This window comes from Phaethon lepturus, unplaced genomic scaffold, assembly GCF_000687285.1.
Source record: "Phaethon lepturus isolate BGI_N335 unplaced genomic scaffold, ASM68728v1 scaffold8883, whole genome shotgun sequence".
In the NCBI taxonomy this organism is placed as follows: Eukaryota; Metazoa; Chordata; class Aves; order Phaethontiformes; family Phaethontidae; genus Phaethon; species Phaethon lepturus.
Window position 1 is genome coordinate 5,775 of NW_010528349.1, and position 17,868 is coordinate 23,642.

The 17,868-nt window shown below is 39.3% G+C and overlaps 1 protein-coding gene across 1 annotated transcript in view; it reads right to left on the bottom strand.

Moving 5' to 3' along the window:
- LOC104618129 (zinc finger SWIM domain-containing protein 6-like) overlaps positions 1-17,868 on the bottom strand; it is a gene marked incomplete at its 3' end in the record, with an annotated part of 54,192 nt that overhangs the window by 5,769 nt on the left and 30,555 nt on the right. The window contains 7 exon segments of the mRNA XM_010283651.1: positions 1,150-1,313; positions 1,857-2,014; positions 6,850-6,985; positions 10,226-10,486; positions 12,615-12,761; positions 15,761-15,907; positions 16,188-16,364. Coding sequence (XP_010281953.1) covers positions 1,150-1,313; positions 1,857-2,014; positions 6,850-6,985; positions 10,226-10,486; positions 12,615-12,761; positions 15,761-15,907; positions 16,188-16,364 — 1,190 coding nt within the window.

A 17,868-nucleotide genomic window follows, 5' to 3' on the forward strand; every position in this document is an offset into this window, starting at 1 on the left:
CACTGAAGAGATTCTGATGACACCATCAACCACAAAGAGGTATCCAGGAATACAGTGATATCCAAAGTGTGCTGCTACCACTGAATGCTACCTAGTGAATGCTTCAAGTGACACACAGGTTAATCATAAAAGATCTTTCTTTGTCTCAAGTAAACATACATTTAAGACCGAAAAATAGCAAGATGTGAAAAGAAACAATTTCTACAGCAACCTTGGGAATATGAAAGGCTAACAAAGCATAAGGAATGTCAGCTTTCTGATTAAAGACTTCAGCTTCCAAACATCTAGAATAGGCAAACAGTACCTTTCTTTGGCATGAGATGCAACTGGGGTTGCATCTCCAAACTTCCTTTCCCCAGAGCTCTTTAGAGTTTTCTTTACTGAAGCAAAGTAGTACGTCGTTTTCTGATCTTTGCATTTTTTTTTTTTTTAAGAACTCTCTGAAGAGGGATGAAGAGATTTATTTTTGTTGAAAGGAACTGTGTAAACTCCAAGATTCACCAGTGTCAGGCACTATTACTCCAGAGACCTAAAACTTAGCCGTCTCCTTTTAGCTTGCAAAGTCTCTCCTAAGAGCCTAAAAACAGATCTGAGGTTCTTGTACACTTCAAGCTGAGTCTGATGCATCTGACCGTCCCACAGCTTGCGGAGTACAGGATTTTGATGAAGGGGCTGAGGGCTGCTCTTAGCACAGTCTGCCTTAGAAACAGATCATTATGGTCAGCTTTTTCTAGCAATTCAACAAGCACCTACCAAATCTCATTTAGGGGAAAGGAAGGGAAGGAATGGTAAGAAAGCCCTCAAGGCCATACAGAAAATACAGTGCATTTCTGGCAAGCAGAGTAATTTTGCTTTCTAGTCAGTCCTACATATACTCCTCAACCCAGTGCACTGGACCCCTGTCACCCCTGAACAGAAGAGTGCCCTGCAGCCAGCTGCTCCCAGCTCTATCTTCCACCCAAACAGCACAAAGGGTCTGCACAGACCCTTGGTCTGTGTTTACCAGTCCACTGAGCATCAGAAAAAAGAATCTAAAAACTCCAGACAGAGCCCAAAGAGGGTATGGTCCTCAGTGCATAAAAGCTATACCCACCAACACTGGGTCAAATTCCTCTCCTCTAGTGTAATAATAGTGAACAAGGGAAATACCTGAAGGCCCAGCTCGAGAGAAACTTTCAGAAGAGTGATGTCTGGTAAGCTGTCCATGAGTGTTGCTATTTTAAATGCATCCTGGGCAAGTTTGAAGATGTGTGATGAGGAGTGGATATTTTTCTGGATGGATTCTAACACTGTTTCCAGCCTCCGAACATCACCTGCAAGGTGTAAACAAAATCACCAAAATGGAACAAGCTCCCAAAACATCCAGAGGTGCATTATAATTGAGCCTTCCATTGCTATGCAATAGTATATTTCAGTTATACAGACTTTGTTTTTAGAATCTTTCCATAATTAAAACACATTTGAATGAAAGATACAAGACAGCACAAACTCCTATAGTGCCTGATAGTGTTAGTGCAGTACATGGCCGAAAGTCATCCTGATCTGTGAATTTTAGAAGTGATTCTAAAATTCTCCTGGGTCTCACAGTCTATGTTGTGTGTCAGAAGAACAAAAACCTGTCTCATCAGCCAAGCTGATGAGAAAAAAAATCAAGCTCATCTGGCTACTGTCAAGCTAGCTTAACTACTTTGCTAGAAAATTAAGTGACAGGTTTAAGCCAGTTCAGTTTGTTGTACCCATTTCAAGTTCCTATAAGACTGCAATTTGGATTCCTAAACAGAAGTTTTATAATCTGTTTACTCCATGCAATATTAAAAGCATACATTTAGTTGAGTACATAACTGACATCAATGTACCTTTGGCTGCTGTTAGCATGGTCGATGCCAGTTCACACTGCTGGGATTCGATGTGACTTAGGGTGAACCAGCGGGGATACCGGTTTGGAACAACTGATGCAATGTGGTGTGGGCGGGACATGTCTCCTGAAGGAGCTGTAGATTCCAATACTAGCAACCTGAAATACAGAAGAAATCCTCTTTCATTAAATTGTTATTATATTAGGTTACTCATGAGCAAACCTAAAACTGCAAGAATACCTAACCTTGTTTACAAAATGAGCCTTTTTGGCTATTAGAAAAAAAGGATTGGAAAACCACTTCTCTTGGGGAATCCTAAAAAGTCCATTTACCAAACTTGCCTACATCAGTGGGCATCTGCAGGAATTCACAGGACAATTAAGTCACCCATTAGCCAAGGCAGCAGAGACTTTCTGCATCATGCACAGAGCTGAAGCTTTTCTCCCTGCCTTGTTTCAGTCTTTGAACCATAGCCCTCAGGAAGGAAAGTGGTATAGTTCTCTACTGTATTGAGAACATGTAAATATTTTTCTATATTTGGAACATACTTTCTTCACTTACAAACGTTCAAAGTAAGGGAGAGTGACATTCAACAAGTCATTCAGTTTTTGACCTTGAAATAAATTCAGATATGAATTTGTGTCCAAAAAGGACATTTTACTGTTCAACTATGACTATTTTTAAAGTCCTTGAACTTTAGCCTACCAACATTTTGTAACGTAACATTAATCTGATGTTAGGATCCCTAACAGCAGTGACAGAGGAAGTTTCCTTTAAAGTTACTTTTCAGACTCACTTTCTAATCCCGACACAAAAATTTCTTTGCATATGTGTCAATCTACAACAGTCTTATCCACTAGGGAGAATTCATACTTAAATTCAAATTAACGTGTTTGTTATTGACTACTACAATAAAACTGATGGCCCTCACAATACACTAGATACAACCAGTACACTAGATACTATATAAATGTCAATGCAAAAAGTAGAGGTGAACAAAAATGGGTATTTTTATTCAACACAATTAAGCATAGTTTCAGGACATAAATGGTTAATGATACATGAAATCATAGTAATAAGACAGTGTCCAGAAAGAAAGGCTTTCTGGTGCTTAGCTTCTTGATCAGAGTTAACATCTGAGCTCTGTTTCTACCAGCTTTCATATGCAAGTGATTTTCTAGCAGGAAGTCATCTGGGAAGAAAAAGGAAATTGTATCCCTTTTGTCAATAAAATTGCAACTATTGAATACTGAAAATCCAATGCATTGTGATCTTCTCTGATAGATTATTTCTTAAGGAATAAGCTCATTTAAAAATAAGTTACAATTTCTTGCACTTAAATAAATACCTAAGTTCTTTAAGTAACTGGAGTGCATGTCTTTTTCACAGTAAGATAGTTTTAAGTTCCATCAGTTTTCTCTAAATTCATAAAGCATATGAGAGTATCTTTAAGAATTCCCTGAGAAAGGTAATTTTGAATATATGGGAGGGTATCTAGCAGGCACATATAAATACAACACACCATGTAAATAACTATCAGTAGGTTATATTAAGATTTTCAGACACATATAAGTGCAAGCTAATATGAGAAAAGCCCCAAAACTTCCCTTTTGATTTGTATCGAGTCAAATTTCTTCCCTAGTACCTCTGAAACACCTCTTTATATAGCTTTATACACATAAAAATAAAATACATATAAATTCTTCAGCTGTTTTTTTCCAAATACAGGGAGAGGGCAGGGGAAGAGATGCATTATTAGATGGTTTCAATAAACAGTAAAAATTCCAACTGCCTGATGCAAAAAGGGATTATTAGGTTATAAGTAACAGTAAATAGACAAAGAGCATGAAAGAAAGAGGCTGTTTTGAGGAAATCTTTTGTCACTTTGAATTTCTTTGCCAGCTGCTATGTTCTTTTGCTGTGAAAAGAAATACTGTTGTGAATTGATGGCTTTCATGCAATTTTGGCAAGGTTACGAAACATCAGAACAAGCACACGCAGGTTTAGCATTCTTCACTTTTTTCCCCTCCCTTTCAAACACCAATTATTTAGTTAGGTTTTAGCAAAGCTACCTTGTGATTAAACACCACCATTGAAGTCTGGCTCCCAAAACCTGAGTGAAATTCAGGCTTAACATGGGATCAGCCAAACTAAGCCAAGCATTCAAGTTCAGATTCCAAGTGAGCAGTCAACTAGGTCACTGCAGATCCACATTCTCCGAGGCTCCACTCCATATGTTTCAGTGCTGCAAGCAGAGAACTGTGGACAGAAGTGACCATGAAGGATAGCACAACGTCTTTGCAGACCTGAGGTGTATGCTTGAAAGGCTTTAGCCTTGGCTTCCATTGATTTCATACTGAGTGTTCCACACAGTAACACAGGATTCAAAAAATGAAACAGAAACACTTGACTTTGAATACAGAGAGATGAAACTCTATGGAACTGTAGACTTGTGTGTAGACTGACACTAAACACGTCTGCAGAGCAGCTAGCTAGGGTCTTGAGAAGTTAGCGTCTTTAATAAATGTTGAAGTGAAGAACAAAATATGCTTCCCTTCTAAAAGCATAAGCAACTGCACAGATTTCTATGCAGCACCTTTACTACTTACTTACTGAGATTTTTGTCCTTGCCACAGCCATTTCCTCCCTGCCATGGAAGAAAAGTTTTTCTCTTCTGATCCATTCAACCTCACGACCATAAGACAGACATTCAATCTTCATGTTTGCTTTCTCCTTCACCCCTCAAGGCAGTATTAAGTTACATTTTAATTTGGTTTATACTGGGAGTCCTTTATACACTGAACTATCACTTTGGTGCGAATGGGAAGAGTAACCAACCTTCTTCAGGAGAATTTGAGAAGTGCTGAGGAATGCAGACAGCCATGGAATAGCAAGTGCCTAAACCTGCCATCACCACCATTCAAGATAGCAGTCCACATTTCTGAAGAGTGCCAGATATCAAAATACAGAAAGACTGATTATTATCTAGGGCTGAACTCTCATCTGCCATATAAAGTGATGACAAAAGGGCTATGGAGAACAGCCTCGATTACAATGATGCCTCCTGTGATTTTACCAGATGGAAATGAACAGACAACTCTTTCTTATACTGCTCTGTTTGAAAAGTAACTTCTATGGCCGAGGTAACAGCTTCATACCAAAAGATGGCTGGAGCTACTCATGACTAACTGGAGACTTCATCATTTGGATCTTTCAGTGTCTTGCTTGTTTTTCCAGTTGAGAAAGGAAACTTCCAGAAAAGAAGTTTTCAGTTATGATTGATTTCTGGGGAAAGCCCAAATCCCTGTTTCAAAAGGAATGGCATGCTGCAGTCATGTTCACTGAAGTGTTCAGTGCACTGTGCAAAGCTGCTGATGGATGCCTATTCCAGCTTTTCAGCATGGTTTCAGTAGTTTAGTTTAAGGAGGACAAGTCCACAAAAACAATCTCTGAGAAACACTTTAGGGTAGTAATTGACAATAAATACAAGGATACAAGTCTACTTTATAAAATTGACCTTTTCTATTAAAAAAAAAGCCAACAACAAAACACCACTAAAAACCTCAAACAAAACCCCTACCCCCACATTTTATACTATCTTGCTGATCTGATATGACCAGGGTTATTGACGTACCTAACTAGTGATAAATAAGAGGGGTGTACTTAGATGGAACAGACAGCTTTCTGATCATACGTTTGAATGTTCTCAACAGTTTCAGTAACACACTTTTGTCTTCTCAATTTATTCCCTAAAATGCTAATCATACGCACCAAGCATGCAAAGTCACTCTTCGTATCTCTTAGACTCTTTCCTTAACATCCATTACTAGACACTCTTGGAGGCAAAAGAAAAACAGGCTAAGCAGACATTTGGCCTGACCTGATAGTAGCTATGTTTTGTTCTTATGCATGCCCTCCCATTTAGTCCTTTGAACACAGAATTATTTTCTTCCCATCGAGCTTTTTGGAGAAACTAGCTCCAGAATAGACATGTCCAAACCACTAGAACACAACCTGTCTGATGAAGCTAATACTAGTTATATGGATAGTGTGTCCTTCAATCACTGTGCAATCATTCTTGATAATAGTGACTGGGAAAACCCAACTTTTTTTTTTTTTTTCCTTCAATCTGGGACTTGATTGGTCTTGGCATTCAGTTGTCAACCACCAACTACAAGGCTCTTGTCAGTGACCAGACAATCCAGTTGGGACCAGTTCCTCCCCTGCTTTGTATGTGGACAACAGATGTATCGCTGATCATTTAGACCCTTGAAACATCCTTCAGAAGGCTTTTCTTAGCCACCATTACCACTGTGGCCTGCCTTGAGATAAAGCCAGCAAACACTAAGCACTCCCTGAGAAACATCTTTTCCCTGATTACTGAAGACAATGTGATGTAAGTCAGACATTTTGTTGTCATATGACATACTCCATCTAAATCCCAACATTCACCCAGAAGTGGGCAAGACTGCTTTGTTATGAAGCACAGGCAAAAAGTACTGCCTCAAACCACACCATATGGTTTCAAATCTATCACTGAGAGTTAATTTATAAAGAAGGCCAGTGGAACTAATAGTCCTACCTAACAGGCTTGGTAGTAGATGATTCTGAGACTGCTGGTGAGAAGCCTCTTTCTTCATTTTCTCACCAATACCCACAAATACACAACACTACATGGGTAAGAGAATGCACATGCTAAAGCTGTCATCGTTTAACACAAAACCACATGCCCCAAGGGTGGAATTCTAGAAGGATTTGTAACAGTGAACGCTGCTTTACAGTTGTAGATAATCACTAACTGTACATTTATAAATGATTATACTGTAGTTACTACGGACACTAATTGCTTTTACAGATGATAGAACCAAAATAATTTCTCCTTAATGGGAAGAATGCTTCTTTTAGGAAAAAAGAGTAGGTCTTGATTACCAAGCTTTTTCCCCTTTCCCCAGCTGCTCCCTATGCTCTTTCTAGATGACTCATGAATACGTACCGCATGGCTCTCAGTGCAGTTTTGTATGCCAATTCAGCATCATGAGGTAGGAGAGAGGTGAAGAGATACTTGGCAAATGTGTGCATTGGAACGCTCTCTCGATGGATGACTTCGCCTAAACCACTATATGGTCCAGCTGCAGGAAAGAGAAAGAGAATGTCAGGCTTTACTTGCTGCTAAAATGCAACTTCTGGACCTTTAAAAACATTCACTACACCTTCAGTTAGAATTAGAATTCAGAGACAGAATATTGTACAAAAGGTAAAGTTACATTGCTATTTTCTGTGAAATGTATTACAAACACATCACACAGATACAATGTATTACAAGTATATTAAATACCATATATTCTTTGAGACAACAAGACAGACTGCAAATTGTATAGTACTAAGTACACTACCAGTGTGCATACAAATGACAAAATGGTTCCAGTGCTCCATGGGGCTCACTCAACAAGCCTATGGTATGCAAGACTAGAAAGTCATAATCCTAGCTTTGTCTCTACATAGTTACATTGTGCACATGAATCCCTATGCACCCTGTTGGTGTGTGACTGCTTTATCACAAATCCACCAGAAAGAAGAAAAGAGTGGTTATAGTGGAGAAATGTGCATCTTTAATTGAAGTTACACGACCAATCACCACAGCAGCACCTGATCCCTATTAATGTCTTACCTGACATCAAGCATTTAAATAACCCTTTGGTCTGGACTTGGTCTCCAGAGACCACTAGATCAGATCTTGCACCAAAGCTGGTTTTTAGTCCATTATAGCCACATGATTTTAAAATTGTATTTGTTGTGGGAAAACTAGCCCCACTGCTGGGGCAATGGATTTTGCTCACACTCAATGCAGCCAGAGTAGTATTTCAACTTTGTAACAGCAGCATGTTGTTCAACAACAACAAAGTTAAATGCAACTATTTCCTTGCTGAGTTCTGAATGATCAGAATGCACATGAATCCGATTTTTACATTTTTCCTGCAACCTTAAGACTATTATTCCTTTTAATAGGAAAACTGGGTCAAACAGTTTTTGACTCCAGTGACTAGAGGTTCAGGCATTAAATGTTGCAAGAAACAGAATAAGAATCTCACATTAGGTATTATAGGGCTGTTATTGCACAGATAGCAGCCAGCAGTCCTAGAAATTACTACTGCTTCTTCTACTAGAGACTCCAACCCACCACACCTGCATGGATGGATGAATGGCCATGTAAGCACACTTCTTTGCTGCAGTCACATGTGTCATTTAAACTGCTTCCAGCAGTGGTTCACACTAACATGGCTGACTCTACACTGCAGCAGATGAGAAGAAACAGCCAAGCTGTTTCAGCAATGTTTTCCTGACTGGTGTGTTAGCACAACATGCAAATATAAAAATCACTAGGCATGAAAAAATTCTTAGCTCCATAGGTGGGCATTTTTGAAGACTGGGGCTGATTACAAAGGAAATGTCAATGAAGATTTAGTAGGTGACAGTGTGTCTCAATCATTTAAAATGAAGTTGAAAGCCATTCAAAACTAGCTGGCATTGCTTCAATGAAAGAAGCCATTTTGTCTATGTTTACCAGTTGGTGGTCGAGTCAGAAACTCAGTTAGGACATGAAGAATATATGGCAAAGCATTTATATGAAAATATATTCTGCCACTAACTTAGCAGTCAGGCAAAAAATTAGAACACTTCTTGCAGAAGTCTTGCGTTCTGTTTTCCCACGCACTCAAATGGTAGCTATATACAGCATGCATTAATCTGCATTAACAGCATAGAAAGCAGCTTAATATTGGATTAAGCTTTCTTTATTGTATCTACAGGGCTTTAACTATGAAAACACAATATGATTAGCATCTTAAATCACTGCACAGTTTTTCCTCCATGTGAGCTGCCAGTTTCTGCCTAACCTGGAGTAAACTGAAGCTACTGCAGGAAAGAGATTTCTCAGTGCACACACTAATGCAAGACCATCATTGCACACTGCTCACCACTGCAATTTTGTAGGTAGTTGTATTAGCAAATTTCCTGCTATTATCACTCATTTACTACTCTAAGAAAACATTGAAAGAATTTCAGTGATCAAAGCAGTAACCTAGAATTATCAGACAACACTTTAGAGAAATCCTGCCTTTTCCTCATAAAGCATCTTTACCAGTAAACAGATGCAGAAAATTGATTGTATAATCCATAGCACCCCTGTATGGTGGTTAATAGCTGGATCCAGCTAGCAGCTGCTCTTGTCCAAAGGCCATAAAGCATCAGTACAGCCACACCGTTAACGCAAACTCTCCCCATAGTGTGGCTTCTCTGCAGTTTCAGATGGCACCGTCAGTAGGTACCAAAGTCTTTAAGGATCTGGGCAAAAATAGTGACTCAAACCTGAGAATCCTAAACAACATACTGTACCTCTTCCATTAAAGAAGAAGTTTTAAAAGACAAACATTTTACAAAAAGAAAGCAAAACCTGACCTCAGTCTTCAGCAAAACAGTCTTCACAACTCACCTAAAACAATACAACACTCCCCATCATCCCTTTGAGCAAGCACTCAAAACTTGGATCATGCCTTTGGCCAATTGGTTCCTCTAAAGCTTTTTTCTTCCATTTACAAAAAACAAAACCCAAAAGCAAACAACAAAAAACCAGAAAGACAACCTCAGAACCCATAAGACTACTGTCTGAACATGGTGCACTACACGTTAAGCCTTTTAAAAACCATGCAAAAGCATGCATTTATTTGTACAGATTTTATTGCAACACACCAACTAATTCCCAAACACAAATTGTTTGTCTTGGTCAAAATTTAGTCACAAGGTCAGGCCCTAAACCTCAACATTTGACCACATATTTCAGTTTTCACATATGATAGAAACTTCAGGCAAGCCGTTTTCCTAATTGCTACAAATATAACGTTACCTTTCTGTCCTAGCAATTCTAAGCGAATTTTCTGAGCTCTTCACTTGGGAACAGAGGTAGAAATCTCCATATATTCACAAAGCTGCCAGTCCCTTTTTCACCATACAAGGAACACTTAGAATTTTGCTACCTGAGAACTTTTGATGATAACCAATGTCTATATTTTTTAAGTGTGAGCCTGGGTTGTATAATCAGGATACAGAAATTATGACAAGCAACAAATCTAAAGAACAAAATGTAATCAAAATTAAAACAAAAGGCTTATAGGTCAATACATGCCGTATCTCTATAGTCATATGGTATCTGAAGTGTGTTTCATTTTCATAAGAGATTGGAACAAAATTTTGCCAAGTTCTACATCAAAAAAACACCTGAAGTATGTAAGGCAGTTTCCACAGGAATACTAGTTCTGTGTGCTTGTGTAAGTGAAGACAGTTTAAAGAAGCAGTTAGCATCTATATTGAGCTACCTTCTAATAGGAAGACTGCTTGTTTTCGAAAAATCTTCACCAGAGTATCATCCAATTCAATTTCCTGTAGCTTAGAAATGAGCTGCTCCTCGTTTCGACAAACCTTCTCTTGTGCATACAAGCCATCTGGCATTATTCGTTGCTGTCCCAGTCCTATCAATGCTACTTCCACAGCCAGCGTTAAATAAGATTCTCCTTCTTCTAAGAACTTGTGTGCAGGCAGGTGCTGGTACTCCAGAGATTTGCATTGCCCCATGTTCTCTAAAAGGGGTGACACAGAAAGAAAAACACATCAGCAAGTCCTTCTAACACACAATCTGCCTATAATGCCACATATACAGATGTTTCCTCTGTTAGCATGACTTTAAAAAATTATTTAAATTATTACCAGAATCTCAAAATCCAATGATCCAATCCTAAAATATCCCATCCAATTCCCCACAGCAGAAATACACAAAACAGTTAGGTTTTAAATAACCCACTGCAAGGTTTAGAGAAGAGCAGTTTTTCCACCTTTGTGTTCATAAGGCCAAAATTGGAAGATACATTTCAATTTTTTTCCCCCACCCATTTCCCTATCTCCTTAAAGCCTTGATGTCTAAGAGGAAGGGAAAGGTGCTTATACACCTGCATAGATTTCAGCTGAATTATTTGCACAATCCTAATAGCAATAGGCCTGGGAACTCCACGACTTTAAAGCATTCTCTGCTTGCTAGTACTCTTTTCAGGCTTTTTTAATTTGTTACAATATTATTTATGATAAAAATGTATATTATTAACACTAGAAGTCCTACTCAGTAAAGATTACACATAAATTCCACATAGATCAAGCCAGAAATTGCTTTAAAGAGTACTAGTAATGCATTTGGCACTTCACAGACACACCATATGACAAAATGCTATTCCAATCTGTAGCAGTTCACGGTTTAATTTGGGAACAAAAAGTTATAATGGACAGATGTAAGGAGATGGACAACTGCAGCAAATGGGAAGGCTGAATGCATTTGGTATATTGCATATACATGTGTAGGAGGAATTTACTTTTCAATGCATACAGTTTTTATTTCATGGGGTTGTTTTGGCTTTTTTTTTTCCTAACTGCAAAGAATCTGATTTCCAATTTGTTTTAATTAAAAGTTCTTCCAGAATTGGTGGACACGGGATTATAAACTTATTGAAGAAAATCTAATTGAATGAAAGGAGTTTTGAGAAAAGGCACCAAGAAGATTGCAGATGTGCATATAAAAGAGCTGCAGGTGGAGGGATGAATCCAGTTTCTGTCCACACAGGTGGTGATAAGAAGCTACTGCAGAAATGGAAAGAGATTAAGTAATTAATCAGCTAAACTCCTGGGAAGAAAATACTGAAATTAAAATGGGTGTACGCATCCTATCCTAAATCATGTATTGATGCTGCAACACTACTTTCCAATTCATAACATCTATGGACTACATATGTTATCAATGTTAAGTGTTCTGTCAACAATTTGAAGTATTATGTACACTTGTAGCTAAGAAGTCCAAAAACATCCTGGGCTGCATTAGGAGGAGTGTTGCCAGCAGGTTGAGGGAGGTGATCCTTTCCCTCTGCTCTGCACTGGTGAGCCCACACCTGGAGTGCTGTGTCCAGTTGTGGCTCCCCAGCACATGGAGCACTGGAGCAGATCCACTGCAGGGCCACAAAGATGATTAAAGACTGCAGCATCTCATACACCATGAGTGAGACAGGTGGGATTATTTAGCCTGGAAAAGAGAAGGCTCAGGAGGATCTTACCAAAATGTATAAATATCTGATGGGAGAATGTAAAGAAGACAGTGCCAGACTCTTCTCAGTGGTATCCTATGACAGGACAAGAGGCAATGGGCACAAACTGAAATACAGGAAATTCCACCTGAGCATAAGAAAACTTTTTTACAGTGAGGGCAGCTGAACACTGCAAGAGGTTGCCTAGAGACGCTGTACAGTGTTCACTCTTGGAGTTATTCAAAACCCAGCTGGACACAGTTCTGGGCAACCTGCTCTGTGTGACCCAGCTCTGAGCAGAACTGGTGGACTAGATCTCCAGAGCTGCCTTCCAACCTCCACAATTCTGTGGTTGTGTGATTTCCTGCAATTTCTCAGGAATAAGACAGAGAAACGTGTGGGGAAGGCTGCTGCTGTAAAGTCCCCTTTATTTCAAGTGTGAAATACAGAACTGTCTTCAAGAATGAGTAACTAGTAATTGTTTAAGTGTTTTCATGTTTTACTTTAAACATTTTCTCTCCCTTGTGTTTTCTTAAGGAATGCAAATATGAGTTCTTATACTGTAAAAACCCTTTGAAGCTGATTCAGAAAGGCAAGATAGAAAAAAGCCTCCATATAGAAGATTGCTCCCTTTGCTTGGCCTTACCCATGAAGTCTGAGAATCCATGGAAACTCTCATCATCCACCCTGCAGGCTTCCATCAAGCTACTGAAGAGAGTGCCAATGGGGTCCAAAGGGTGTCCTACCCAACCTTCAAGATTTGTTATTGAGGTTACTCCTCTGTGGAGAAGTTCTGTGACAGAAAAGATGGAGTAAGGAAGGAGGGAAAGAAAAAAAAGAGAGCACATGTTAGCCCCTCATAACAATTATAAATGCTGTCAGTACAGAATTCAAAGTATTTCCCAGTAACTCCTGCTTAAAAGGAAAAAATAGTATCTTTCAGGGAGAATTCATTGCCATTTGTGAATAACAGGAAAAAAAGAAAAAGAACGAAGGCCAAACATTTTAAGCACTAGCAAAGTGTATTATGGGTCAAAATTTTCAATGTATTTTGAAATCTTACTGGATACCAGTAACTCTTTTGAAAATGTTTGCACAAAAATTACACCAAAGACTTTTTTGTTAAAATATTCACAACAGTTTCTTCACTCAAGAAGATGCAGTACCATTTTTACATTTTAAGTTAATCTGATGGCACTGAAATAAAGTATTTTAAAATATGTTCCAATTTCATAAATAAAATATGAGCTTATCCTGCATCTAAATATTTATTGAAGTAATAAACTAAGGATGATAAGCTCCTTTTAAAAAACAAAAAGTTTAAATGAGATATATGAGACAAAAATGTCCTTTGAGTAGATGAGTGCATTTTCTATCATCCTAAAATTTCAGTCAACAAATACCTCTACGGATATTTTTTTGTAGCTCTCACCCATCATTTGGTTAGAACATTAAAAAATGGTTTACCACAGTGCATTGAAGGAAGCATGGTTGTGGTAACAGATTTGGTTAAAGATTCCCCAAATCCTTTTTTTTTTCAGAAGAGTCTTATGGCAACAGCTCCCCTTTGACTCCAGCTCACAACATTTTTCCTCCTAGACACATATACACAACTGAATCATGAGATACAGACCTAATATGGGTGCCCATTTAAAAACTGTACACAAGCCACTATGGATGCTCTATTTCTCTGCCCCTTCCACACTAACTTCTGCCTCTGCTCTCTCTTGTTCACAAAGTGCCATCTTTCTGAATAACCATATGTACTATCACAGAGCTTTTAAATACTGCTTCTTGCTTATTTGCCTTGTGTGGAGCTACAAAATTAAACACGGCCACACTGTCAGGCGGGTGGGGCTTTTTTAAAGAATCCACGATACGTAATATGAAACACAAACAAGTAAATCATTGTCTTACTAACAAATAGCATGTACTCAAGATGACAGGCAGAAGTAAGTAATATTACCAAAAAGGATTAATCACAATGACTTCTTACTGAATCACTTATGTTCTATTTATTCTATTGTGCCTACTTAGGAGCTTCACTCATGTCATGCCAAACAAAGGCTTCAGTCCTCTAGTCATATAGACATATAACGTTAAATCACGCAAGTGGTTCCACAGACGTCAGATCAGTCATGTGAATAAAAGCTAAGTAGAAGCACGTGGTTCTCACTGAACTAAAACCTAAAGCTGGGATGTAGCTGCAAAGATCATGTACTTATGGAGAAGACCAGCACATTTTGCAGTAATAAGAGTGTTTTTTTTAAAATTCCACACATAAGAGGAAAAAAATAAAAAAGCAGCAAGTGACAACATACAAACGACAAACTTCCATGTTTCGATTGCGTTTCATACACTCCATTTTTTATTTATAATAACATAATCTTAGTTGACAGCTATAGAAACTGCTCACAGGGAAAGGAACTTAACAGAAGTATTGAATGCCTAGAAACTGCATTAGCAACTGGGAATGGAAAGGAGCAATACTACGACCAGCACACTTGCAGCAGACCCTTCACACCCACTGTTGGTACATACAGACATACACACACACTGACATACACCCTCCTCTTCTACCTGCCCCCAGCCCCGGAGGCCAGGAAAGCTGCAAAGTTTTTAAGGGAACGCTTGTTAAGGAAAGATACATTACATGATAAAAAGACTTCGCAAATTCTCCTAAGTAATAATACAGAGTGCTTTTAAGTTTTGCCCAAATCTAGGATACACCACAGCACTCAAGAAAAACTCCTGCCTTGAGTACTGTGGGAAAAAATAAAATATGGAGCCACATAGGAACTGCCAGCTAATATCTTTTCAGTCAGGTCTCTACCTTGTCTTCCAAATGCTCATTTCTGGGAAAATATCTGCACACACACTTGAAATATTTGCACATACGACTTCATATTGCTATTTTTGCCTACAATGCACAAGGATACACAGTTAAGAGCAGCAACAAAGATCTAAAATAAAATTCGGATAAGGGATTCTTGTAGCAGCTGAGAAAGTAATTCCAGTTTTTCCACGTGCATTCTTCAACCACAAAGCTACCCCCTTCTTCCACTGCCTCTTCAGACTAACAACGTATTTCAGTGTAGGATTATTTTGGGTAGCAAGGATCACATGGCATAGAAACTATATCTGAAGGAGAACGTTCCTTCAAAAAAAAAAAAAAACCACCACCAAAACCAGGGGGAGTGCTCATCAGAGGAACACCACAGAACATTTTATAAAAAGCAGTTTCAAAAACAAAAAAAGCAATCCACCTCTATGCTGGAACACTAAAATTTTAAGCATTATTAAGACACTCTTTTGGAACAAACTGACAAATTTGTCTAATTTCTGTAGTGCAGACTTTGCCTCATTGTTACCCTCAATGTCAACTTTACGCTTACACCTCAGAAATACACAGCTCAGCTAAATTATGTGCCAGAGAAAATTTAAACACCTGACATGTCAAATGCAAAGCTGTTTAAAAGCCTGTAAATTACACAGGCTGAATATTTTCACTGTGTAACCAAAAACCCTGATTGGGATAAAGGCCCCATCATGCCCAGACATATTGCAGAAGGCAGAACAGAGCCCTCGCCCTGCACAGCTCACAATCCAGCTTACAGAAAACCCCTGACATCCAGAATGTGACATGACCACTACGAGTGTTTGGACCGAAGAGTTACAAAGTCACCTCTTTTGCCTTAGTTTCAAAACTGGTTCTCTCATGCAAAGTTCCAGTCCGGCGTTATTGTCACTTTTTTTGCACATCCTTTGCCCTTCTCTCTTCCCCACATTTACCTTTCTTCTGAGCGCGGAACGTTTCCAGCTGTTTCTGCTGCTGGCGCCTTAGTGTATTAACAATAGCTATCGCTAGCCTCAGTGCTTCCCGTGGGTATCCGTGAGATCGTAGTGCATCCACCCTTGCGCAGGCTGTAGGAACATGTTCTAAAATGGAGAAAATAATTGAGGAATAGCAAGGCTTCCATGTCCGTGATGGCCTGTTTTGCTAGGTTGCTCAAAAGGGCTTTTTTGTTTGTTTGCTTCTTGTTTTTAAAACTACGCAAGAGAGACTTAAAGGACTACTTCTGAGCCAGCATTTCAAGGGAGCCTCTGTTCTTTTTGCCAGGCTTTTCCTTCATCTCCCCATCATCCCCCCCAAAATAATGCCATAGAAAGTGAACAAAGCAGTAAGTCATGGAAACGTCTTTCCGGTTTAGCCACTTACCATGCCAGAGCGGCCCCCCGTGAGAGTCAAAGAGCGAGTTTTCAGTGTCGTCATGGTAACAGTAGTTGGTGTATAGGTCACTGCTGATAATGTGCTGTAAGTGGCTGTCCTGCCAGTGCAGATCGCACGCCTCAATGGCCCGAGTGAACACCGTCCGATGTGGCCTGTTCGATGAATCTGTCATTTTCACAAGTTCAGAAAGCTGCATCAGCTTTTACTCATTCACATGTGAATCAGTCATTTACAGCATTCTTGTCTTCTTCCTATTCACCAACCCCCCACCGAGGGCAGCCTGCCTTGCCCCCTCTGCGCTGAGCAGCCCGCAGATGACATTTCACACCCTATTATTACCCAACAGTTCAGACGAAGTGTGTGCCATTCATTTTGCGTTCAGAGAGAGATCTACAAGCCAGCACGGCTGATGCTAAACAGGACTTTGCAAGAAGAACAGCTAGAGATGAAGGACATTCAACAACACGTACAGAACTCCCCTAAAAACAAACTAGAAAGTATATGGCACGCAGCTACTCAAGCATCCCCAGCCTCCCCGCTCCTCAGACCCAGAGCTGCCAGGATGAGGGACAAATTAACATCGCATGAAAGATTTTTAGTTGTTCTCTGAGAAGTGACATTAACTTGCAGCACTTGTATAATTTTTTTTGGTCATAAACATATACAAATACTGCACAGAAAGTGAGGCACTGAGGCCACAGGACCGACATAATCCTTACTGGGTGTCTTCCTATGGCAGAATCTCTGCCAACATGGCACTGTATCTATGAACATCTAGATGCTGTGTCAGAGTTACCACTCGCCTGCCCAGGCTGGGCTGAACATCATGAGATACAGAAAGCAAAACACCTCTGTAGGGAGTTATATGCTGAATGAACTTCTGTCCCAGGCTAGCGAAGAGATTGAAAAATGAACCAAGTCTATATCCTTCAGAGGTAATCTTCCAAGAAAAAGAAACAAGGTAAAACCCACCTAAGTCCAAATCTGCCACTTCCCAAGCATTTAATTTTAACATTATCATAATTATATGAAATACAGATCAAAATACTGAGGGTCTTGAGGATTAAGAGCATTTTTTCCCAGGTAAATAGCCTGCACCTTCCCCAGTTATTAGATATCTTTGTTTGAAGAAGACTGGACAAAGCTTCTGTCAGATTTAATAATTACATTCTAGATTAGGAAGCATGGTATCGAGTAAGAAGAGACACCTCCTCCAAGATGGCAGGGTCTGCAGCCCCCATACACCTGGCAATGCAGACTGCACATACAGAGCACATCCCACAGATAGCTGCTTTAGTTTCGCATACACTCAAGTTTAATGCAGTTGCAACAGATCTCTCTTTAAATAGGTATCAAAGGCTTTGTAACTGCAAACAAAATACAAACCCCAGCACCAGAAGAAATACAAGATTATAATCAAGCAAAGAAACAATAAGCTTTTACAATCGACTTTTACATGACATACTTCAAGGACATCCAATTTTCATGCAACACTTACTTAGAGGCATCAAGTGAAAAGTTAGAAGACCTAACTAAACACAAATACTTGCTTTGAAAACATTGCAGCCCCAGCACAAAAAAACCACCTATTTATCCTTTCTGCAAGGATAGTATTAGTGAAATAATTTTGGCTGGTCAATCCTCAACAAGGAAAGTACTTGTCCCCGGA